This window comes from Balaenoptera acutorostrata, chromosome 5 (assembly GCF_949987535.1).
Source record: "Balaenoptera acutorostrata chromosome 5, mBalAcu1.1, whole genome shotgun sequence".
NCBI lineage: Eukaryota > Metazoa > Chordata > Mammalia > Artiodactyla > Balaenopteridae > Balaenoptera > Balaenoptera acutorostrata.
In genome coordinates this window covers 20,041,327-20,066,921 of record NC_080068.1, presented here as the reverse complement: position 1 = coordinate 20,066,921, position 25,595 = coordinate 20,041,327, and the positions used below count along the sequence as shown (strand labels likewise).

Here is a 25,595-nt window from a genome sequence, read left to right as displayed (position 1 = left end):
GAAGTATAAAAAAGTGGGGATAGGTACCTCAAAACAGAATGGAGGTGACTCACTTTCACCAACAAAAGAATCAGGTAATTTAAACCTAAAGCCTATTCTGAAAAGAGAACATCCAAACTTTTACATGTAATCCTAGAAGATTATGGCAGGAATCTTTCTAGTAAAAATAGAAGGATGAAAATAGCATACAGGTTTATGTGATGTTCCAAGTCAACTGTGAATAAATTAAACTTTTATTAATAGGAGGGTAGCAAAGGATTACTAACTCATTCTAGCTTAACTGTAATCCCGTTATGGAAGGTAAATGATTACCTAATGTACCTCCAATGGTGGACTTTTTATTGATATCAATTTTTATGTTCTTCTCTAATCTCATCAAATAGCATATGCAATTGTGCGGTAGGCTCTCTGAGAATGTGAACTGTCTGCACACTCTCCACGTTGACTCTCCACGTTGTAAGATGATTAATTAAAGCTGAAGACAAACAGACCTGACTCCATTTGGGGGTCTGAGATGTCCTGGAGAGTAAAGGAAGCGGATGCACAAAGAAGCCAATTCTGGTGAAGCGGTAGATGAAGAGAGGTAAAGGAATCATATGGCCTCCTTCAAAATTTCACCTCCTTGATGATTTTTTCTTTATCTTTCTCCTCTTCATGCTCTCTTAGGATTGTGAACACGTTTCTTTTACAACATTTATTCATTGTACTAAAATTATTTGTAGTTGTATTGTTTTCCCTAATTCACTGAGTTTCTTGAGTTGAGGCAACCCATCTAAATTTTTTTAACCTAGTACATTTCTTGATCCTAATAGACTCTCCACGTTGTAAGATGATTAATGAAAGAAATTAATAAATTGTAGAGGAGAGCCCATCATATAAACTGGGGCTAGATTCCTTCCATTTTCTCCTCCAAACCCCTCTCTACCCTTTCCATCTTTGTCGATAGTCTGGGTTCATAGAAACTCTTGCCCTCTGCCTTGTGGCTGGTCTCAGCCAATGGGTACCATAGGCAGGAGATCCAAGGGAGAAAAGAAAGTGAAGTCAGGATGTTTGTTTCCCTGGTTCCCTCCGGTGGAGGTGGTGAGGGCTGCTTGTGTGCCTTAATCCAAGGCCATAGGTCCACATGGCTTAGGCTCTTTGGGTTCCAGTGATCTCCCTTGACCTTCCCTGCTCCCTGCTGTTATGAGCCTGGAGGTGCTGTATCACCCTTGAGGTTTCCTTGTATCCTGCCCTTATCTTTCTAAGGTTTATTGAGCTCTTCTCAAGTTAGCCGGTTTGGACGTGCCATCAGTTTTCTGCAGTGACCCTGTTTCCTACAGGGATGCTGACAGAGAAGGAGGAAGTGTCAGTGAGGGTGAAGGTGACTAAGAATACGCAGAAGTTTAGACACAGGGATGATATCCTGCTCAAGTCCTGGAGAAGGATAATGAGTGAGTTGAGATGCAATCTTCTTCCCATATTTTCTTCGTTCTCAAAAATGTTGTACATGTCACTTATGATATGGGGTCCTTCTTACTATTTTCTAGAAGAACTTTCTACTGGAACCTGCTTATTTTAAGGCTGAATTTTTGATTCATTCCATGCTTCCTCATGGAAATACTTATTCTTTTTTCTTGGTAATTATCACATTCACAGAGAACAAAGGCAAAGGAATTTGGTAAAGAAAGGATTGGTGAAATCTGAAGTCAATTTAGGCAAGTAGAGAAACGGATGAAAGTCATGTTTTTACAAAATATGAGAATAATCTTACAATGTGAAAGTAGTGTTTTCATGATAAGCAAATAAATAAGCCTGGTAATCTTCCTAAAACCCATTTTCCTCATGGATGAAAGTCCAGAAAATAGATTCACTCCATGGAGTAGTCATAACGTAACACGTTGCTTTTTGTCAGGAGTTCTATCGGACCACATATTGAAAGTGAATATTAGTGAACACTTATTAAGTTCTTGCTGTGTACCAGGTGCTGGCGCATAACCTCACCTCATCCTCACAACAACCCATGAGGAGAGGCTCATTTCACAGATGTGAAAGCCAAGAGGCTTGGCAGTTTATATAGCAGGACTATGTGGAAGAGGTGAGATTTCAGATATACAGGAGTATCTTACTCAGAATCGCCCTCACTACTGTCCTCCCCTGCTTCCCACTTTCCTGGATGCTGCATGGGAGAGGTTCAGATATCCCAGCCATACTGCACCAAGCCCTGAGAGTTAGAGAAGCATGACCACTGTGCTGTCTGACTAGTTGGAAGGTAGAGGTAGAAAGAACACGTAAACAAGCCCCATTTTATTGAAACCGATCATTGGTAAATAAGAACATTGCGCACCACATCTCTAACATTAAAAACAACATTGATGAAAGTGGAAAATAACATTTATCAAATGCTACTGTGTGCTCAACACTATACTTTACATGCATTATCTCAATGAATCCTTAAACCAACCCAGTGAAATAGGGATTATCATACCTATTTTAGAGATGACAGATAGTCATATACCCAAAATCATTCAACCAATAGGTAGTAGAACTGGAATTCCAAGCCAGGCCTCCCTGCCCCACTCTCCTGCTGGACCCACTGTCTCAGCTGACAACCAAATTAATGCAGAAGAAGCAACAAAGCTGTGATCAATCTGAGTCTGGAACAGACTCTTAATGTCGGGATAGACATCTCGAATTCTGTTCCTCCTCCCTGTACAGGAGTGCTTTTAGGCTGTTTTGAATGTGTTTTAAGGTTTCAAATAAGTTTTTATGAATTTTAAAATATATTACTTAGTGAAAATAGAACCAGATCATTGCCAAGTGATTTGAGCCTTCCTTTCAGGTTTGGGGGTTATTATTATCCCTCATTACTATCACCCTCACCACCATCTTCACTAGCACCATCATCTTGGCTATGTCCACACTTACCACTTCCATTCAACCTTCAACCTCCAAGTTCGAACCAGGGCAATTAAGAAATAAAAAGAAATTAAAGATATTCAGATTGGAAAGGAAAAAGTAAAACAATCTCTATTTACAGTTGATGTGATCTTTTATATGGAAAATCCTTCTATCATAAGATATTAGAATGAGTGAGTTCAGCAGAGTTGCAGGATACATGATCAAATACAAAAAAAAATAGTATTTCTATATACTTGCAATGAACAATCTGAAACTGAATGTAAGAAAACAATTCCATTTATAATAGCATCAAAAATAATAAAACACTTGGAATAAATTTAACAAAAGAAGTGCAAAACTTATACTCTAAAAATTACAAAATGTTGAGAGAAATTTTAAAAGATTTAAGTAAGTGGAAGGGTGTCTCACATTCATGGGTCAGGAAACTTAATATGGTTAATATGGTAATAGTTCTGAAACTGATGCACAGGTTGAATATAATCCTTATCAGAATCCCAGCTGGCTTTGTAGAAAGTGACAAGCTGATCCTAAAATTCATATGGTAACTCAGGAGACTCAGGATAGCCACAACAATCTTGAAAAAGAACAAAGTAGGTAGACTCACAAGTCCCAATTTCAAAACTTACTACAAAGCAACAACAATCAAGAGAGTGGAGTACTGGGATAAAGATAACATGCAGATTAATGGACTAAAACTGACAATCCAGAAATGAGCATTTACATTTATAGTCAACTAATTTTCAACAAAGGCGCCAAGACAATTTAGTGGGGAAAAAATCATCTTTCAACAAATGCTACTGGGACAGCCAGGTATCCTCATACAAAAGAATGAATTTGGGACCCTACCACACATCATATAAAAAGATTAACTCAATATAGACCAAATACTTAACTTAAAGCTAAAACTATGAAACTATTAGAAGAAAACATAGGGGTAAATCTTTGTGACCTTGGATTTGGCAGTGGTTGCTTGGATATGACCAAAAGTACAAGCAACAAAAGAAAAAATAGATTACTTGGATTTCACCACAATTTAAAACTCTTGTGCTTCAGAGGACATTATCAAGAAAGTGAAAAGACATCACACAGAATGAAAAAAAATATTCGCAAATAATATATCTGATAAGGGACTTACACCCCAAGTATATAAGGAACTCTTACAACTCAATAATAAAAACAAATAATCCAATTTTTAAAAGGGCAAAGGATCTGAATAAACATTTCTCCAAAAAAGATGTAATAATATGTAATGGCTAATAAGTACATTGGAGGATGCTCAACGTCATTAGTCATTAGGGAAATGCAGATCAAAACCATAGTGAGATACCACTTCACATCCACTAGGCTGGTTATAATCAAAAAGAAAGATAATAAAATTGTAGTTGAGGATGTGGAGACATCAGAACCCTCATATACTGCTGATGGGAGTATAAAATGGTGTAGTCACTTCAGAAAACAACCTGGCAATTCTTAAACAGCTAAACATAGAGTTGCCATTTGACCCAGCAATTCTACTCCTGGGTATATACCCAAGAGAAATGAAAGCATATGTCCACACAAAAATTTGTACACAAAAGTTCATAACAGAATTATTCATGATAGCCAAAGGTGAAAACAACCCAAATGTCCATCAGCTGATAAATGGCATATCTACATAATGGGATATTATTCAACCATAAAAAAGAGTGAAGTTCTGATACTAGCTGCAACACGGAAGGGCCTTGAAAACATAATACTAAGTGAAGGAAGCCAGTCAAAAAGGACCATGTAGTTATAAGATTACATTTATATGAAATCTCCAGAATAAATCTATAGAGACAGAAAGCAGATTAGTGATCGCCTCAGGCTGGGAGATTGAAGAGATTGGGGGTAGGAGCTAGGGATACAGATTTCTTTTTGAAATGATGAAAATGTTCCCCAATAGGTTGTAGTGATAGTTGTACAACTTTGAGACTCTACTATATTTATATATAATAGAAAAAATTGAATTCTACACTACAAGTGGATGAATTGTATGTGATGTGGATTGCATCTCAGTAAAGCTGCTATCAAAAAAATGCACATTTATTGGTAGCACATTCAGACCTGCCTCCAGGGATGAAGCACCTTTCACGGAGGAAGGGACACAGGACCCTTGGCAAAGAAAAATGTCGAGACCCGTGAGTATACAAGGACTTCTGATGCTGTCAGAGAAAGAGACCTAGAACTACAGAGAAAGGGCAATGACTCTCAGAACTTTGTAGCATAGCTTAAAGCTTTGTAGCCACTGTTCCAGGCTTGTCAGTTTCATAACTACTATTTGTATTCTTTTAGCAGCAAATTTAAAAAACCCAAACAATCTGGGAAATATAGTGGATTCAGAGAGCAGATTCTGGGGTAAGACTGCTTATATTTGAATTCTAGTTTTACCGTTTCCTAGCTGAAAAAAGGTCTCCTGTGGGGTAAGTTAAATGTCTTCTGTGCCCTGGTTTCTCCATCTGTAATTGTGCTGTCCAATTCAGTAGCCATTAGCCACATGTGGCTATTGAACACTTGAAATGAGCTAATCCAAATTGAGATGTGCTATAGGTGCAAATTATATATCACATTTCCAAGACCTAATCCTCTCCCCCAAAATAGAATATCCCATTTGATATGATAATACTTTGGATATAGTGGGTTAAAAATAAATTATTAAAGTTCATGTCACCTGTTTCTGTTTACTTTTTGAATATGGCCACTAGCAATTTTAAAATTGCTTATGTTTATTAACATTTATATTACAAACTTACATTTGTATTTATGGTTATTTTTAAACAGGTTTATATTTATAAACAGAAGTCAAAATTATCTGTGTTTACATTATATTTCTATTGGACAGTGCCAGTCTACAACATGGAAATAATAACGCTCCCCATTAAATGTGGTTGTTGTGAAAATTAAATAATTTTTAATATACGTAAAATGCTTAAAAATACCTGACCCTTACAAGAGCTAAATAAGTGTTAGCTTTAAAAATGTATTTGAAGGTGGTCAGGTTCAAAGAAGCAGAGAGCAACTTGCCATGGGCAGTACATCTGTGAGAGACAGGGCATGACAGTAGCGCTTTGTAGAAGACCAGAGAGGCTAAATCCTTCAGGTCTGCAAGAAGAGGCTGGCTGGGCACAGGGGCTCATGCCAGAGGGTCGTGCAGTTCCCAGACAGCCATCTCTGCAAAAGTCAGCCGTCTGGACACTGGTGTTTGAAACAGGTCAACACCTGTTGAAGAGGTCAACAATAAGGATGCCAAGTAAGCCTTTCTGGCTCCAATATGTCATATAAAATGTGAAATATCACCCTACTCCTCTTAAATTTCTGCCTCATTTATCTAGGAAGGAGTTAATGTTTGTTCTATGCTTCAGGTTTCTTTTTTCTTTGGAGCACGTTAGAGTTGGTAAGTACCATCCATTCTCCAAATAAGTGGCCGCATTCGACTCAGCCAGGCAGATAAGCAGTTGGGAAATAGCGTAACAGTAATATCCAGGACACTGCACTCATCACTCTTAAGGAAGCTATTATTTTACGTAATAAGTAAGTTATTATCACAGAAGCAGCTGTGATTTACTGTCACATGGATGAGGTTCCTTAGCCCACAGCATCTTCAGCTCAGTGCCCTGGATCAACTTGCTTTTGCTGCAGCATGAGTATCTCTACAGAACGCTTCCTCCAAGGCCAATGCCACCACCACCAAGAGGACCCCCGAAACCCTCCTGTTTTTATTCCTTTTTCTCTTCTCAATAACATAACGTGTGCGGGTCCAGAGCTTTATAAAAACTGGACTTAGAGCTTGTTTTTAAGCTTGCCAGTCCTTAAGAGCTTCTGACTGCTTCTGCTGCTATTTTCAATAGCGTGTTTTCCAAAGGGCTCTGACCACCTATTAGAGCATCTGGCCTGTTCTATAGAGCTTCAGAGGCTTGGCTGTATATGTGTCTGGGCTCAGAAAGTGGCAGGAACAGAGAAATATGGTGCTCGAAGGAATGGAAGACAAAAGCAATTCAATAGGAATTCCACATATTTATTTCATCATACATCATTTTAAATTTACAACTAGTGGCAGGCTAGCTAAACTTCCCGTGTGTGTGTGCGTGTGTGTGTGTGTGTGTGTTTAACGGACAAGTGAGCACCTGTTATCTGTTTTGGGCCTGTCGCTATCAAAACATGTATCTGTTTTATTAGTAAATATTTGAAAATGGTTAACGTGGCTCTTTTAATTTGTACAAATAGAGACACTCTTTTCTTGGTTTCATTTTTTAGAAGCCCAAATCCATCAGGTTCTCAAAGCATTATTAAATTCTCTCAGCCATTCTGGCTTTTGTAGACTGCAGTCCAACAGACTGGAACTTCCACCACAAAACAATTGAGTGAAAAATAAAATGATGAACATTTGAGGATGTCCCTTATAAAGGACAGTGGACCACATTATAGTCTCAAAGAGATACAGCACAAGAAAAAATCAAGTGGAGTTCCTGAAATTAATATTTCTAATTCTGATATGCTGAGTCCGACATTTTTGTAGGGCAGAAGGCAGAGGACTGATTAGCTTTCTTCTAGCGATCTGACTACACGGCCAGCAGAAAGAAGAGATGGTACGGTTCATTCTGTGTGTCTCCTACCTCAATACTCAATACAACTAACAGAAGAGATAAATATTAATTCTTGAAGATGGCTGACAAAAGCCATTAAAAGTCTTATCCCTTTCCTCCATGCTCCCCCCTCCAAAAAAAAAGGTCTTTTTTCCTGATTGGCATGTTTCGTAGAAAAAAGCTGTGTAAGGTTCTACCAAGGGCTTCATATACATTGATTGAAAATTGTTGAAACAAAATTGTGCTCTCCCGAATGTGTGTCTGTGTGTCTTGTTTTTTTACAAACAATAGTTTCTTCTTAGGGCAGAACTATTTTCATAGTACTAAATGTGATTTGAGAGAGATACAATAAAATTAAGAATGCTACTAAAAGTGTCACATAGGTTGGCTCAAAATGACACTACACTGTAGGTAGTACTGAGTGATTCAGGCCCAAGCTTAATTATGTGAGGTTTTTCACTGCTTTTTACAAAACTCTTAAATACAGGTAAATATGTAAACACTGTGCTCTCAGAGGGCAAGTACTTAGGCAGGTCGCATCGTATCCCTGCCGGGGAGATGGATTCCAGTGAAACAGCGCCATCAGGTTCAAAACCAACCGCTGGAACTACTCTCTGGTTGAGGAGGAAACACCGCCTTGCACATCTCAGAGTTCTCCTGGTGCAGCGGGAATTCAGATCCCGCTACTAGGCTTTCTTTTCTCTTCCGAGAGACATAACCTCTGCCTGTGGACAGCCTTTCATACTTTGTCTCAAATTGCCTGCATAAGGACAATAATAACAAAATTACACACATGTTAAAGTCACCCCACACCCGTCAGAGCCAAGTTATTGAGCGAACACTTGAAGCTTCTGTTTCAAAGCCATTTGAGAAAGGATGTGAGTACCAAAGACGACTAGCTTTCGTTCCCACGAATGGGGTGATTTTTTTCTTCGCATTTCTTTTTACACCAGCAGATACACTTCACATGCCTGGGATATGGGAGTGCTGCTACTCATTCTTCTGGAATGAAGGACCAAATGTCTCTCAGCTTTCTGCAGATGCTGCTAAGCTTTGTAGGCCTTGCTATGTCCCCCACCCTCATTCCAGGAGCCCCACCTTTGGAGTATTCCCCTTTTGAGAAAGGAGCAAATCCAACTGGATTTAAGCTGAGAATGCTGACAGGGAAAGAAACATCCCCAGAGCCCTGGCCCAAGTGAAATGTGGAACCTAACCAGTTAGCCTTGTGCCTGGGCTGCTGGTCACTGCATTTTGACCACTGGAAGGTTGATTTTCTAAAATGTATTAATGGAGGTTTATTCTAGACATGAGTTAATAAATTAGCAACAGCTTAATGTACTATAATCTACAGTCTTTTATTCTGTAAAAACGTAACCTGCTCATATTTGTACTTACATCATCTAGCATTCCTTCAATGGATCATGAAATTAAAAAATAAATAAAGAAGGTGCTTAACTCTGGCCTACTTATCAAAGGAGATAATGTAAAACATGGCTCTCTGTTTTAAGTATACAGATTCCCTTCATGGTTAAGCGTGCACGTCAAGGCGACCTCTACACCCACTACAGAAAAGTCAGTGCTCCCTAGACCCGAAGCACCCTACTTCCTCACTATAGTATTATTACAATAATTGTTACAAAATTCAAAGGGCACAGTGTAAATGAAAAGCTCTAGAGTGGATAAGGTGTTGGGAAAACTACATGGACAGTTATATATTTAGTTTCTGGGACACTAAGTACTCTACTAAAAGCCTTTTTTTAATAAATTCAAAATCCCAAAATCTTAAGCTTGAGCCAAAACTTAAACCAGGTCAAGTTGCTGTTGTATGGATTACCTAAAACTTGTGATTCATTTGGGCTCTTAAACCATGTTAAATGATTGTCAGATGTTCTGTTTTGAACTTTCTGTCCAAGAGACAACTGTGAAGATAGCTGATAGTAAATATGCATCTAGTGTTTTTGCTGAAACTGTGTGGCAATTCTTATGGTAAATCAAATCCCTTTGTTGCCTTGATAAATTATTTCTGGGCTAGAATATGATATTATCTCCAGAATCAAATGAACTAGTCATTACAGTTTCTTGGTATCCTAGAAACTAACTTTTTTTTTTTTAAGTCTTATCAATTATTCTTTTACTCATTTAAAGAAAAGCCATGTTTCACTGGGTTTTTACCATTTTCCTTTAGTTTCTGTAATGGAATGCTCAAAACTGGGAGCAAGTTCCTGGTGAACTGGGGCTGGCCCTGGAACATTCCATAAGCACTGCTTCTCACCTGTACGGAACTCCATCCCTGTCCATCTGCAGGCACACTAAGAAAGGGTACTGAGAAAACTGCACCGTGGAGATAAACTCGAAGCCTCCTTCCGTTTCCACACCAATTTCCAGGCCGGCTTTCACAAAAGAGGAGTCCACTGTGATGTCACCCGTTATCACCACAGCTACCCTAAGAATTGAGCAAAATAAGCTGTTAATCACATTTAACTGAGCTGAACTAACAGACCACAGGGTCTGAATTTCTCATGCTGATAAATGGAAAGAAACACTTAAGGGACTAATAGGTGACCTAAATGTGCTTACAATTCTGTTGGTAACCAGGAACTGGTTTATCCCAGCAACTGGGCAGTGAAGTTTTGTCCTACTCCTGAGTCCTCCCCCAGCCTTCAGTTCTAGATGTGGGAATGAAATGTCTATCAGGCATTAATGTTTGGTATGGGCATACCAAGAGCCATGATGAAAACATGCCTGGGACCTGGTCCTATCAGGAAGTCAGAAATACCTGTGTTATCTTAAAACAAAGTCTAAGCTCAACCAGAAGACAGTTGATGTTTATAACAATTTTCTTGGTAACTATCTCTCTGTTGGCTTCTATGTAGCTACCTCAATTCCATTTCATTACTTTCTCCAAAGGGTCTCTGATGACAGAAGTCTATGGTTGCCAAGATATTTTAAAAATACAGTATCACAAAGAACAATTCCTACAGCATGTATATTGGGTGCCCCAGAAAGGACAGATATCGTAGATTCTCCAGTGATCACCTAGACAGATTGGATTGACTAAGATAGAGGCTTGGATGAAAATGAAGAGGATAACAATCCTAGTAGAAGACTTACCTCTAGGACTACTCTAATTTAATTGTAGGCTTTAGATGAAATCAGAGTTGTACGTTCGTGCTCTTTTAATAGGCTACTAATTTTTGCTGTGCTTCTCACAGCATACCTGCTGCTATTGCCAGTGTAAAAGTAGGTCAGAGGTGGTATCATTTAAATCCCTGAATCCTTTTCCCTGAATTCATTAAATCCCTGAATACCTTCTCATATCTTACACTCAACAAAGGCTTAAGAGATACTTTTTAAATGAACAAATGGAAAATTGAAGATGAATTGGCTATAATGTGGACACTGGCAGATACTTAGGGATACTGTGTCTCTTTTAAAAAGCCAGAAATTTTTGTTGTAGCTGTTGTTGATTTCCTTCTGAAAATAATTCAGTTCAGTTTAATTTGGGTAAACTTCTGTCTAGAAAATACATCAAAAAGATGACCAAGATGACTCATGCAGTGGGAAGCCCTAAATTATATTGTTTATCACTCTGAAAGCCTCTCCCATTTCTCATTCTTTGGTTCCTTTTAGTAACACTGAGGGTCACCTTTCATGTTAAATGTGCCACCTTTTGATTTTTCTCAATTCCTTCATCCATTGTTCAAAATAAACTAAAAATCTAATTGTAGCACTCCTATCTCACTTCTGCCCCACTGTATTTTTAAATATCCCAAAAGGTAAAAATCAATTGCATTTTCATGTTCTTTTCTTCAGTATTACAACAAACAGAAGAATAATTCTTTTGATTATCACATTGGTTCAAAGACATTGTTTTAAGTTCAAAATAAAACACTTTCATTTGATCTGATGGGTCAATTAGAAAAACTAAAGGAGCAGAGAAAATTCTGTTTAGAAAAATGAACACTAATAAAAACACTTAAGGACTCAATGTTTAAGACTTAGATTCTCACAAAAGTGATCATCTTTTTATTTTTCTCCACTGAAGACAGCAAAAGAGGAAAGATTTTAAATCCCAACAAGAGGGATAAGCTAAAAAAATTTTCTTAAAAGTAAAGTCTTCTGACAGCACTGTCAACTAGTAAAGTGGAATACCAAGAGAAGATGAACATTTCATCCACTATGCAAGCTGTCCAGGCATGTCTTTAAAAGCGAAAAGATCCTTGGCTGAGTCATATTAGGTACCTACCTGCTCATAAGAAGCTATGGAAAGAATGACTTCCCATGGTTACTCCCTACTCTACGATTTAATGATTACAAACAGAAAGCATAGATTTCAAGAAGTCGGAAAGTTAATTCCAATAACATATCTCTGCATATAGAGAACAGACTTGTGGTTGCCAAGAGGGAGAGGGGGTGGGGGAGGGGCGGACTGGGAGTTTGGGGTTAGCAGATGCAGACTATTACATAGAGAATGGATAAACAACAAGGTCCTACTGCATAGCACAGTATATTCAATATCTTGTGATAAACCATAATGGAAAAGAATACGGAAAAGAACTATATATATGTATAACTGAATCACTTTGCTGTACAGCAGAAATTAACACAACATTGTAAATCAACTATATTTCGACAAAATTTTTTAAAAACCTTATCTCTGTGGTTCTTTGCATAGAGTACTATACATATGCTTACCGATTTTTCACTCGGGTTTTAGACTCACGATACCACAGACTAAACTCCATTGAACCTGAAATATCAATAGCCAGACCACCCTGGACATCCATATTTGCCTTAAGTCCAGATTGCAACTGAAGCTCCTAGAAACAAAAATATAGAATAATAGAAGAAGAAGAATTACAAGAAGGAGGAGGAGGAGGAGGGGAGGGGAAGGGGCACAATTTAGCTAGCCCCTTTCCAAAGGCACATTTAACCTCCGGCTGTAGGTAATACCATTTGAGTTGTGTTAACATTGAAGTCTTTGCCTAGGCTTGGAAACACATTCTAACCTTGATCACGGAAGTAGATTATTGATTTGCTAAATTATTTAGTCAATTAAAATACTAAAGAAGTGAAGTGTCAATTGACATGGGTGCTTTCTTTCAATCTTTGCCTCACTTTGGGAGGGGCAATGATTCTCAAAGTGTGCTTCCCTGACAAATAACATGAGCATCCGGGGAACTTGTTAGGAATGGAAGCCCCATACCTACTGAATTAGAAACTCTGAGGGTGGTGCCCAGAACTCTGTGTTTTAATAAGCCCTCATGTGCTTCTGATGCACCTAAATTTGAGAACCACAGGACTAGGGAAAATGAAAGCTTATCCATCAGAAATCCAGTGTGGCTTTGGGATGGGGGTGAGGGTTTGGGATAGATGATCTCTTGAAGTCCTTTACCACTTCTGTAGTTATGTGCTGTGTCAAATATAGTAAACTGCATCTTGCTGGTAAATGAAAGGCAGGATAAAAACTGCCGGTGCAGTATACAACTTCCAGGAATTGCCTAGGAAAGGAATGCTAGGAAAGTAAGGCAAGGCAACTTAACTAAGCCATAATACCCTATTGTTTGACATTTGGAATGACATCAAAATAACAAACAAGACCAACATGAACTCCACGGCATACTCCAGAGGGACAGTACCCATTTACGAACGTAGTCCCTCCTCAGGAATTTTGTAGTTGTCTGAAACCCATTGTTTTATGCTGTTTGCCAGCATTTACCCTTTAAGTCTTGCAATTCTTTGTACATTAGGTGGGGTGATATTGGCTGAAAAATTCTCCAGCTGGATTGGAATCAGAATGCCTTGGGACAGTGTTTGAAATGATAACAGTTCTGGGAAAAAGGCTCAGTACCTTTAATTTTGATATTCCTCCAAAGATCTTAGGTCCACAGCAACTGGCAGCACGACTAACTTCTTTACGTAACTGCCCTATTCAGACCAAATAAGCCATGCTTACACCAACTATTAATGCTGCAATTTCACTTCCTAGAAAGTATTATGTTGATCATTGATCTCCCTGAATTTTCTCCAACTTTCAAAAAAATGTGGCAAGAAATCTCAATCATAGAACTTGGTTTACTAGAAAAGTCTGATTGTGGCATGAAACTACCTTCAGTCTGAAAGACACTTGGATGAAAGCATGAGATTCTCAACACAGAGCTCGGACTGCATTAGGAGACAGCCCTAAGGGTACTTACTGCTACATTAGGTCCAGAACAAAATGTGGTGGTAGTGGGATGCAGGGGTTACCTCAGGCATCATAACTGATATGAAGGAAGACAAATTATCCTGAGAAAACCACGATAATCATGTCCCAATTGTAACCTATGCCCTTGAACTGCAGAACCAAGATGTGAGTTCTGCGTTTGCACTGTTATTCTCATTGTTTCCAAATTGACCCTATTGTATGCCCTGCCTCAAAAGTACTTCCTTATTTGGATCATATTCTCTATTCCCCATTTGAAAACTATAATCTTGTTAGTCCACCTAACTCGGCAGAGGTCTGTGATGTGGACTTTAGCCTTCCCACTGGCCATACATTACGTGGATGTCAAAACACACCAACTGCCATGGAAAAGAATATTTCACGGCTATTAAACAAGGTGGCTTTTGTGGGGAGAGAGCATTTCCACTGCAGTGTGGGTTTTGAGGAGTGCCTTGGCTTTCCGGGAATATTCCATTTCCCTCCTGCAAAGGGATCGTGGAAGAATTCTTATGCATAGTCACAGAGGAATTTGTTTGCCCCCCCCCAATAGAAGGACAGACCACTGACCCCTGTAGAAGGACAAACCACTCTTTCCTTCGTGAAAGGGACTAAACCACATAGTACAGTGGTTCTAATTTTTGAGGGGTGTAAAATAAGTAGAACTAACAGTTTTTGAGCACCTACTGTGCCCCCAAAGCTCTACATTTTGTATCTCATTTAATTCCCATACGAATCTTCCATGGTGGGCATTATATCTGAAAACTGAAAAGAAAAATTAGGCTTGGAGGCTGCATGTGGAGCTAGAATGAATACCCAGACTGTCTCTCGTGGGGAGACTTTTCTATTACCATACATGCACGGCTAGCAGGAAATCATAACTGTCATTTGTCTCCTAGTGTGCAAGGAAGCCTGTTCTGAGGAATATTGCAAAAAAGATAAAGCATAGGCTTATGTCCTTGTTTCACCAAGAGGACATATTTATTTAAATTCTTGTCTATGAACTAGAAGAACAAGATACTGGAGCTTTGTATTTGTAGCTAATGTGACCCCTTTGATCTTTTACTTTTGGTCCTAAGGGTGTTTCTTAGAGCTCAGACACTGATATTTTGACAACTCATCCCATTGCTCCCATTCAGGAAAATATGTTCTTTGCTGGCTAAGGAGGATCCCCCTGTTAATCTGACTTTATCAGACATCCTTCTCTGAAGAGTAATCCAGTTAGCTGCAAAAAGAGAGCGAGAGAGTAAGCACAGAGTAATTCCATCTGCCCTGGTGTTTGTGACAGGTCATCCACTGCCAAAATTTCCTTCAATGTCAGCACTTGACCTAGAGTGGTATGTGCCCCTGAAGCTAGGATGGCATTACTGGAGTGCTCTGCAGAGCTAGGGAGACTCAAACAGCATATTTGTTTAATAAACCCAGATCTGCCAAATACTGCAATCTAAATTACACTGGCATTGGGCTATGTTCAATAGCTAAGGGAAGATCTTTCTCTTAGAATACGCCTGCAGTGCCCTAGCTTAATGAAGACAAAAATCATACAAGATAATCTAGATCAGGGATTGGCAAACTATGGCCTGCAGGCAAATCTGGCCCACTGGCTATTTTCATAAATAAAATTTTATTGGAACACTGCCACGCTCATATGTTAATATATCACTTATGGCTATTTTCACTCTACAATGGCAGAGTTGAGTAGTTGCAACGGAGACCATATGTCTCACAGAGCCTGAACTATTTACTTTCTGCCCTTTACATAAAAGTTTGCCAACCCTGACCTAGGTTATGACTTATCTTTGCATCAAGATTTATACTCTGATTCAGACTATTAGGCGTTGCTGCTGGGTAGATGAGTACATACAGGTGGTACTGAACTGTTATTATTCCTGCATCTTAAAATGTGGACTACTTTCTCAGCACTCTTATGCTTTCTTCAGAGATTCTTTCATTAAGAATACATCTCTCCAGAGGTAATACTTCAATGGAAAAATGCAGTGTAAAATTCTAATATAATTTGAGAATAATTTTTCTTCTGTGACTTTGAGGATTAAGGGGCATGAAACGCATTGTTGGTTGTCCTTCTTTTCATTCATATTAACAGAAACACAGTTTTGTTCAGAGTGTCGATACAACCATTGAAAAACTATATTCACCAGCTTCTCTTGCAGCTAGAGATATCCATGTGGCACAGTTTGGGTCAATAAAAAAGGACTTCTTTTTGTAGATGCTTATCTTTTGTAGAAATAGATAGTACTTGCAGGACAGTTCTTGAAAAAGAGTCTCAGACCCTGCTGCACCTTACCCTTCTCTCTTCCTTCCTGGAATGAGGAATTAGTGCTGGAAGTGCAGCAGCCATCTGATAATCATGAGGTGACAAGCATGAGGTTAAAAACCACAAGTAAAGATGGCCAACCTGAGGAAAAAGAGTCTGGATCCTAACAATATCTTAAGGTTTCCATATCAATCCTGGACTACCTACTTCCAAATACTTGTTACATGATAAAAATCAAACTATTTGGTTAAGCTACACCAAATTGGCTTTTTTTGTTATATACAGCTATCCTGAACTGTTATGAGGAATAATAAAGATAGGGAATTAGCATCTAGTTTCAACCAATGATGTTTTGGTGGAGTTTTAGTAAATCTGATATTTAAGGTCACTCCCAGATCTTAAAATCTATGGTTTCATAACCAGAATCCAACAAATCAAGATCCTCAAGTTATCCGGCAAAGAACAAAGCTGATAAAAACTGTGAATCATCTGTTCCAGATGCCTCACTTTATGAGTAGCAAATCCTGGTTTAAAGCTATTAAGTAACCACCCAAGAGCACACAGAAAGTAACTAGTGAAGGCAAAAGTCAAAACTAGGTTATGAGAGATAAACCCATGCACATATGGTTACATTATCTTTGATAAAGGAGGCAAGCATATACAGTGGAGAAAAGACAGCCTCTTCAATAAGTGGTGCTGGGAAAACTGGACAGCTACATGTAAAAGTATGAAATTAGAACACTCCCTAACACCATACACAAAAATAAACTCAAAATGGATTAAAGACCTAAGTGTAAGGCCAGACACTATCAAACTCTTAGAGGAAAACATAGGCAGAACATTCTATGACATAAATCACAGCAAGATCCTTTTTGACCCAGCTCCTAGAGAAATGGAAATAAAAACAAAAATAAACAAATGGGACCTAATGAAACTTAAAAGCTTTTGCACAGCAAAGGAAACCATAAACAAGACCAAAAGACAACCCTCAGAATGGGAGAAAATATTTGCAAATGAAGCAACTGACAAAGGATTAATCTCCAAGATTTACAAGCAGCTCATGCAGGTCAATAACAAAAAAGCAAACAATCCAATCCAAAAATGGGCAGAAGACCTAGACATTTCTCCAAAGAAGATATACAGATTTCCAACAAACACATGAAAGAATGCTCAACATCATTAATCATTAGAGAAATGCAAATCAAAACTACAATGAGGTATCACCTCACACCGGTCAGAATGGTCATCATCAAAAAATCTAGAAACAATAAATGCTGGAGAGGGTGTGGAGAAAAGGGAACCCTCCTACACTGTTGGTGGGAATGTTAATTGATACAGCCACTATGGAGAACAGTATGGAGGTTCCTTAAAAAACTAAAAATAGAACTACCATACAACCCAGCAATCCCACTACTGGGCATATACCCTGAGAAAACCATAATTCAAAAAGAGTCATGTACCAAAATGTTCATTGCAGCTCTATTTACAATAGCCAGGACATGGAAGCAACCTAAGTGTCCATCATCGGATGAATGGATAAAGAAGATGTGGCACATATACACAATGGAATATTACTCAGCCATAAAAAGAAATGAAATGGAGGTATTTGTAATGAGGTGGATGGAGTTAGAGTCTGTCATACAGAGTGAAGTAAGTCAGAAAGAGAAAAACAAATACAGTATGCTAACACATATATGTGGAATCTAAGGGAAAAAAAAAAAAAAAAAGGCCATGAAGAACCTAGTGGCAAGACGGGAATAAAGACATGGACCTACTAGAGAATGGACTTGAGGATATGGGGAGGGGGTGGGGTGAGATGTGACAGGGTAAGAGAGTGTCATGGACATATATACACTACCAAATGTAAAATAGATAGCTAGTGGGAAGCAACTGCATAGCACAGGGAGATCAGCTGGGTGCTTTGTGACCACCTAGAGGGGTGGGATAGGGAGGGCGGGAGGGAGGGAGATACAAGAGGGAGGGGATATGGGAACATATGTATATGTATAGCTGATTCACTTTGTTATAAAGCAGAAACTAACACACCATTGTAAGGCAATTATACTCCAATAAAGATGTTAAAAAAAAAACTAGGCTATTACTTATGAATTTATTAAACCACAAAAGCAAACTTCCCAAGCAAGTCCTATAGTCTGTAAATTTTAATCCAATCTCCTCATATATCTTCAATATCATAAATATAAATCAGAGTGCAACTGATCACTTTAAGGATTTCCCATAAGATCCTTTTTTAGCAAATATTCCGTTTTTATATTGCTATGCTTAGTAAGGCAGGAAATGTCAAGCCACTAAAGAAAAAAATTTTAAGCATTAAACACTCAAACTCAAAGGTTATTCAGATTAACCCTTTCCTGTTTCTCAAAAAATTCCATGAGGCAGCCCACTCCCATCTCACAGTAACCTGGTCACCTAAATCTTACCACACAGAATGTAGTATTGTCGTACCTTAGTACAGTAATGTAAGATTTAGGGGTGAAGCAAACTGAAAACTATTCTGAAGAATGCAGGTCAAGTGAATGAAAGTAATCCTATTTAACAATGAGTGAACCTTTGTAAGGTTCTGTGAACATGAGAATTTGGGGCAAAGAGTCTCCATTAAACGTGTGGTTGGCGTCAGTGGTTGCTTGTGTCTCTAAGAATTTGGCAGGGATGGTGCACTAGTTGGATCTTACCATTGTTGTCATGATGAATGTCATCAGTAACTTGTGAAGCCATGTAGTTCAGCTATTGCCTTCAGAAAAAAATATCATCTAAGCCCTTGTGCCCAGGAAAGCCAAGTGAAGAGATAAGGCCATCTCTTCTCTGTTGAATCCTAGGTTTTCTCTATAATTTCTTGTCTCTGTTCACATCGGTTCCCCCACTGCCTTTTAGTTTTATTGAGATATAAATGACATTATATTATACTAATATTATGTTGAGTATTCCTCTTTTGCCTCAACAGTGAAAAGATGTCTTAATCAGATAATACAGACAAAAGAAAACACATTTACCTGTAGCAAAAGAGAATAAGAGAAAGGGCAATAATACCAAGAGGGTCAAATGCTTTGAATGTGAGTTCCAAGGTGGGTGGAACTTTGTCTTGTATCCTCCAAGCATGGAGTACATTTAAAGCATGCCTGGGACATTCAGTAAACAGTTGCAGAATGAATTACCTGGGAATGATCTATTAGCAGAATAAGTCCTTTCACCACACTCATAGGGTCGCTAGATGCTGACAGCATTTTGGACATCAAATCACTGTATCCGTTGAAAAAAGTGACAGGTCTGAGCTGAACATCAAAGAGGAGGGCTGACAAGCCAGCATAGGAGTCAAGGTTCTCCTCTCCTTCATCGGGAGTGGCTGCAATTAAGGTCTCCAGTCCTTGGGCTTCAATGACCACCTAGAGAAAATGGATATAGCATTCATGACATTAGCTCCCTGCCTGTTCTGTACGTGATGATGAGCTACAACTAGAACTTTCCCGGGGGTCAAAAACTCAAACATTTGCAGTTGCTAGGCAAAAACAAAACAAAAACAACTCTAGGCCTGAATATGAGTTCGTTTTCTTCATTTAATCCTCACAGCCACTCTTTGAGGTTCATATGAGTGTATCCATTTTGCAGATGAGGCCAAAAAAAAAGCTCAAATGGCAGAGGTAAGTCTCAAACCCCTTCTGTCTGACCACAAAGACCATGAGCTTTCCATTGAATGGCGTCGTCCTAGAGACTCAGTCTCTGCAGAACTGTCATACGTAGTGGATGGGCTATCTTGTAGAGCCCCTAAAAAGAGGTGGAGAAGTGTTGGGACAGTCTGCCCTATGAGAGGGTGTGGAACTCTCTAAGCCATGGCTCACACCTTTCCACATGAAACTTTCTCCAGTAAAAGAACAGATGATGAACACCATGAGGAGCCTCACATCCAGATCTCTACCGCACTCAGGAGTCCTACATACTCTCTGTCCTCCAGACCCAGCACCTGAGCCACTGGGCATTTGACATTTCAGAATGCGTTATCAGAAAACAGATGGTGATTCCTCAGGACAGAAAGCATGGTATCCTAACTAGAGTCCTATCAAAGGTGTAGTAATACAATATTGATAAGAACTCAAGTTTATATACATTGCATCATTTTTAAATGAGCTTATTGAGAAGGCTATAGTTTGATATGCATAAAAACTAAAAAGAAAGTATATTTCACAATTAGGAAGCCTTTAGAGATTGCCACCACGTTTGGGGGAAAACTAAAGGGATGGAAGTCAGCTAGTTGTCACATGCCTATACTTTATTCTTTTCTCTCCTAGCAATATTGAAAAAATATAGATTGACTCTTTGGAGAACCATATTCTATTACGAAAGCTTCTATTATGGGGAATCAGTCTCTTCACAGAAACACCAAGAGAAGGAAATATATTCTATAAATAAATATCTGGAGCTCCAAGGAATATATCTATGGATAAAAATAAAATATTTTTTAAAACATACATGAGAAATACTGGCATGACTTCAATTTTGTGACTATGTGTACCTTTGAAAAAACTATGGATGTTTGGCAAGTTCAGTGACTCAAAACACATAAGTTTTCAAGTTCATGTTTGAAACTCTCTCTGGGACTGTAAACCATACAGCCTCTTGCAGATGATGGAATCATGGGCAACATGATAGATCCACCATTAATTTACACGTTCTATAGTGTTATCATTAGTATATATTTTATTTTACTGCACACTAACCTCTTACATACTTTAATAAGCAAAATTAATGAAAAATGAGATACCTGGATACTATGAAGAGGATTTTTCCTAACGTACTTAAAGATGTTCAGGTTACTTCTCCTTAGAATGCCAGAACCAGAGTAAAGAATGTCAAGGCTGTAAGTAGATGCCGAATGGGGACTACCTAAGGACAAAAAAAAAAAAAAAAACCAACCTATAATTTAACAACAGTTCCAGCAATACCGAGCAGGGGATGGAGCAGGGAGGGAGAACCCCTTTTTGGGTTACGTACGTTCTATGTAGCCAGTATAGGCAGAAGAGGATCCACTCTTGGAGAAACGATCATAATTATGAGCAAACATTTCCTTCAGAACTCGACGGACCATTTTGCTGTAACACGTAAAAGGAAAAAGCTGCACATTCATGGTAATGGCTGTTTCCTAAGTCAGATTTGGAAAGAACCCAAATCCTCAGTGGAAAAAAGAGGGGGGCCAAATTTTCCTCATGCCACTCCAAAACTGGGGAGGTGCCAGCTGGAGTGCCAGCGTCAGGACGAGGGCTTTCCCCTTCATTCCTCGCATATTCGAAATTCAGTTTGGTATCAAAATGACAGCAAGGCGAGGACAGCCAGCTATGAGATGGCTTACGCTGACTGATGGACACACCTCAGGAGTGGAAAACACATGTTCTTTGAATCATCGTGGTTCTACTGTTAAATAGTATATACTTTTAAGGAAAGTTGTACCAAACTGGAGAGGTTGCCCAATATTTCTTTAAATGTTTTCCTACACCCTCTAATGTTATCACTGGCTAATGATATATAACAGCAAATTCCCAGGAATTTCTTCTATATTTGTGTAGTTTTCAGTTAAAGAAACATCTCAGTAAAACCCAATAGTCTCCTCTAAAGTAAGTCTTAAACCTGACCCCATACCTCTATTTTATCTACTTAACTAATTAGTGTTGAGATATTTCCATTCCTGACTACTTAACACTAATCATATCAGTAATAATAAAATTATAACAACCCAGCAAAAAAGAAATCAAAAAATCAACCAAAGAAATCTGGACCTAGTTCTGAGGTAGAACATCACTGAGAGGAAGAATGGTTATCTTATAGGTTTTTCCCCCAGTATCACTAGATTATAAGATTTTAGCCTGAAAAAGGAAAGATGAAGACTAGTCCTCAAATATTCAAAGGGTCTGCATGTGGGTGAATGATTAGATCTCTTCCACTTTGCTTCGGGAATAAAATCTGGGCCAATAGAAGATTTCAGTTATGCAAAGCAGTAATGGAGAGCATCTCTAAATGATGACACAAGTTCCCTCAGAGGTGGTGAACCTCCCACCACTGGAGAGGTGCAAGCAAAGTCTGGACACCACCTGCCAGGAGACTAGACCCCCACACTGGAGAGAGATAGCAAGCGAGGGGGTCTTTCACGTCCCTTCCAACTCTGATGCTTTCAGTTTTGAGAATCTGACCTGCAGTGTTCGCGATGGCTTCCTCATGTTTCCCAGGCTGCTCTCTACCCCACTGCTTCCTCTTTACTGTCCCCTGAATCACTAGGTTCACAAGACAATGGCAGCAAATACACCCAGGATCTCCCCCACAGAGTCTCACAAAAGCAAAGCAATAGAAGGAGAAATCAAATCCATTTGACCGGGCACACATGGCTGCAGAGAGAATTTGTTTCTCTTCTGCATCTCTGATCTGCTTCCCCCTCCTTCCTTACTTGCCCTGCTCCTTTGTCTGTACTTACTCCTCCTGTTTCTTTTCCCTTCAGTCTTACTCCTTGTTTCTTTCCTTTGATCTTTACTGCCTTTTTTCCCATTTCCTTTCTCCTTACCTATTTCCCACCCTTACCCCATGTCTGTTTCCCTTTTCAACTGGGAACACTCAAACATGATCCTTCCTGAAGGCAGTGTGCGGCATGTAACTCAGGGGAAATGGAGATTCCTTCCCTGGCCCTCTGATTTCAGTGAGGAAAAGGGACAGCAGTGAATTTGGGAGAAGAGACTTGGGAACTGGAAGGAAGAGGATTCCAATAAGTAACTGAGAGCAATGAAGTCTGCTGAGTCCATTCTTCGTACTTTGAATAGTCCTAAAACATGGGTCATGTCTAAGGTTTTAAACTCAAATGGTAAATTCATTTAACCTGTGATAAATGAGGCTTCAAAGATTCCTAACATTTGGAAAGATGAAAGACCATTTGGTGGGAACCTACCTCATTTTATGATGCTAGTTATAAAAATAGTCCTACTGAAAACACAGTTGGATTTTAAAACATTGCTAACATTTGGCAATATGATGTTACCAGACCGAAAGGGAGACCTAGAGTAAAAAAAATCATACCCAGAGTTCCAAATCACAGCGCCAAAGTGAAGTTGTTTAATCTGGCCCTCCAAATAGTTTTGGCAAACTCTTTGGTTTTATGCAACATAACCCAGCATAAAGACCACACCATTATTATTAGCCACACATGTACCACATCAATATACAAATAAGTTCGGATAAGCAGAGACGGGGCACTGCTTCATACCTTGCAGGCATTTCAAAACGTAGGATGTCTTGGACCATGGAGAGCATGTATTTATTCATTTCTTTGGGAAGCTCCCCAATAGAGAGGAGGATGTTTTTTACCTCCATGTAGGATGGATTGTTATTTAAAATGATGGTAGCTGCAGTAGTGCGCACAGTCTTTTCGTGAACTTTATGATTCTGGTGGTATATCCTGTTCATAGTCTTCTTCACCTGTTCGTAAGATGTTCAGGCTTAGTTAGTGCGCATCTAGATTTTTAAAATTGATATCGTGCAGGAAGAGTTAATGCTCATAAAATAGACATGTGTTCCAACATTTCCCATATTCCTTTGCAATTATGTTGGGGTCATAGTTCTGGCTAATGGACCATGAAAAGAATCACTGTGGGTAACTTCTGGGCCAAGGCAGTTAAGAGCTGGTGTATCTTATCCCTCTCTTTCTTCTACTATGGTAGTGAGCTCAGGGCCACATTTTCCTTTACCTACTTTAGCCATAGAGTGGATGAGAGGCTGAGATTTTTGAGTCTTGTTTGTTATTGCAGCATATCATGGTATTCCCTAACAACCACAGAATTTTCAAAGATGTTACTGCCACATGGCAAAGGGGCTCTGGAGAGAGATGGCTATATGAACCTACATTTCCTTACAATGAGGTACCTCAGAATCTTCCCTTCTTTTTTTTAATTAATAGACTTTATTTTTTAGAGCAATTTTAGGTTCACAGCAAAATCAAGCTGAAAGTATAGAATTCCTATATACCTCGTGCTCCCCATCCCTCCCCTCTCCCCCCGACATACAACCTCCTCTTCTATCAACATCCTGCATCTCAGTGGTACATTTGTTACATTTGATGAATCTATATTGATACATCATTAACATCCAAAGTCCATAGGTCATATTAGAGGATTTTCTTTTTTCAGCAAAACATTAACACAAAAGAAAATTTGCCAAAATAATTACATTCTGTGGCAACATATAATTTCATTGGTCACTAGCATTGCCTAACAATATGCAGTGCTTGGGGTTCTGTACTAGGCATTTATAAATATTTCTTTCAGTTCTACTTTCCTCTGCCTTTTTCTATCTCCTGCAAATGTTGACCTTGTTCTCAGGTATATAGGAATTAAGAATCACCGAAGCAAAAACAACCAGGAAGGGACAGAGCCAGAATCCATGTGTAGGTCTGTCTATCTCAAAAACTCGTGACCCTAATTACCACACTTTGCAGCTTATCAACTTTGACACAAAACATAGTTGCAAACTGGGAACATCATTCTCAGCAGGCAGTTTATCTTACACTTTATAAACATTCTCTGTCCTAAAAAAAAGTTTAGTTGGGATGGCTTCCTGAAAATGCAGCTGTAGGAACCAACATGGTAATACTTAAGCCAGGTTATTCCAGTGTCAAAAAATTTAAGAGCATCTTAAAACTTGTGGAAGTAAAGATATTTCAGAAAAGAATTTGTTTCTTAAAACAAGAGAATGTGCTTCAATATTTATGCTTCAGAATATAGCACAGTATCTATTCAAAATGTGAGGCTGCTTCAGAATAGCCTTAAATCCAATTTAAGAGTTATTTCTAACAGGAAAGAGAGATTGTTAGTTTGGAAAAAAAAAAATAGGGTGACTTCAGAGAAGTTTGCATTTGACTTGTGATTAGGCACGCTTTTTTCCTTTTGTGAATGTTGCACATATTCTTGGAGAATTTACCTCATCAGTTATGAAAGGGGCATCATATCTCTGGAGAGTGGTGGTGGCGAGGTGGCTGATAGACCCCTCTCCTGTCTCCGCGTACTTCAGAAGGAGTGGGATGCCTTCTGGAAGCCGGGCATTCTTCAGAGCCAGCAGGTACATCATTATGTCCTCCTTTTTTTCTGCTTTTTCAAGTCCTCCCAAGATTAACTTCTTGGCTTCTACCACTCCCTAAAAAATCACATTCTACATCAGACATATGCATAACCATATACTAAACAAAGCTTGGGTAAGATCAGCTTCACTCTTGTGTCCAAGATAACAGCCTAAAGTTTTACACTGGTTGCCTGACTGAGGCACACAATGAAAATGAACAAGTAGAGCTTGATAAAGGTGTTGTTGTTGTTGTTTTAAAAAGTACATAAATTAACATATTAAGAAGCAATGAGTGGAATTAATAATGGGCACACTTACTTTTAAACACATTCTGAATGTATAAAGTTATTTTTAAAATTCGCTTGTGATCGATTATTCCTAAAACTGCCCGTTCATTGAAATTCTAAAATAATGGATAGATGGTGCCTAAACAGTGGCAAACACCTTTTCCTTAGTAACAACTTCGGTGAAAGCACTTAGCACTCAACTGTAAGGTCTTGTTCTAAATGCTTAAAAAGTG

The 25,595-nt window shown here is 38.8% G+C and overlaps 1 protein-coding gene across 4 annotated transcripts in view; it reads right to left on the bottom strand.

Moving 5' to 3' along the window:
* Positions 1-6,910: 6,910 nt before the first annotated feature.
* The window catches only part of MTTP (microsomal triglyceride transfer protein), a 57,423-nt gene continuing 38,738 nt past the window's right edge, over positions 6,911-25,595 (bottom strand). For all 4 annotated transcript variants that reach the window (XM_007172891.2, XM_007172890.2, XM_057546797.1 and 1 more), the window contains 8 exons: positions 24,938-25,150; positions 23,229-23,440; positions 20,981-21,078; positions 20,751-20,872; positions 19,150-19,377; positions 12,195-12,319; positions 9,772-9,942; positions 6,911-8,259 (listed from right to left, as the gene is read on the bottom strand). In XM_007172891.2, coding sequence (XP_007172953.2) covers positions 8,088-8,259; positions 9,772-9,942; positions 12,195-12,319; positions 19,150-19,377; positions 20,751-20,872; positions 20,981-21,078; positions 23,229-23,440; positions 24,938-25,150 — 1,341 coding nt within the window. In that variant the 3' untranslated portion in view covers positions 6,911-8,087. The remainder of the gene's footprint in view (positions 8,260-9,771; positions 9,943-12,194; positions 12,320-19,149; positions 19,378-20,750; positions 20,873-20,980; positions 21,079-23,228; positions 23,441-24,937; positions 25,151-25,595) is intronic.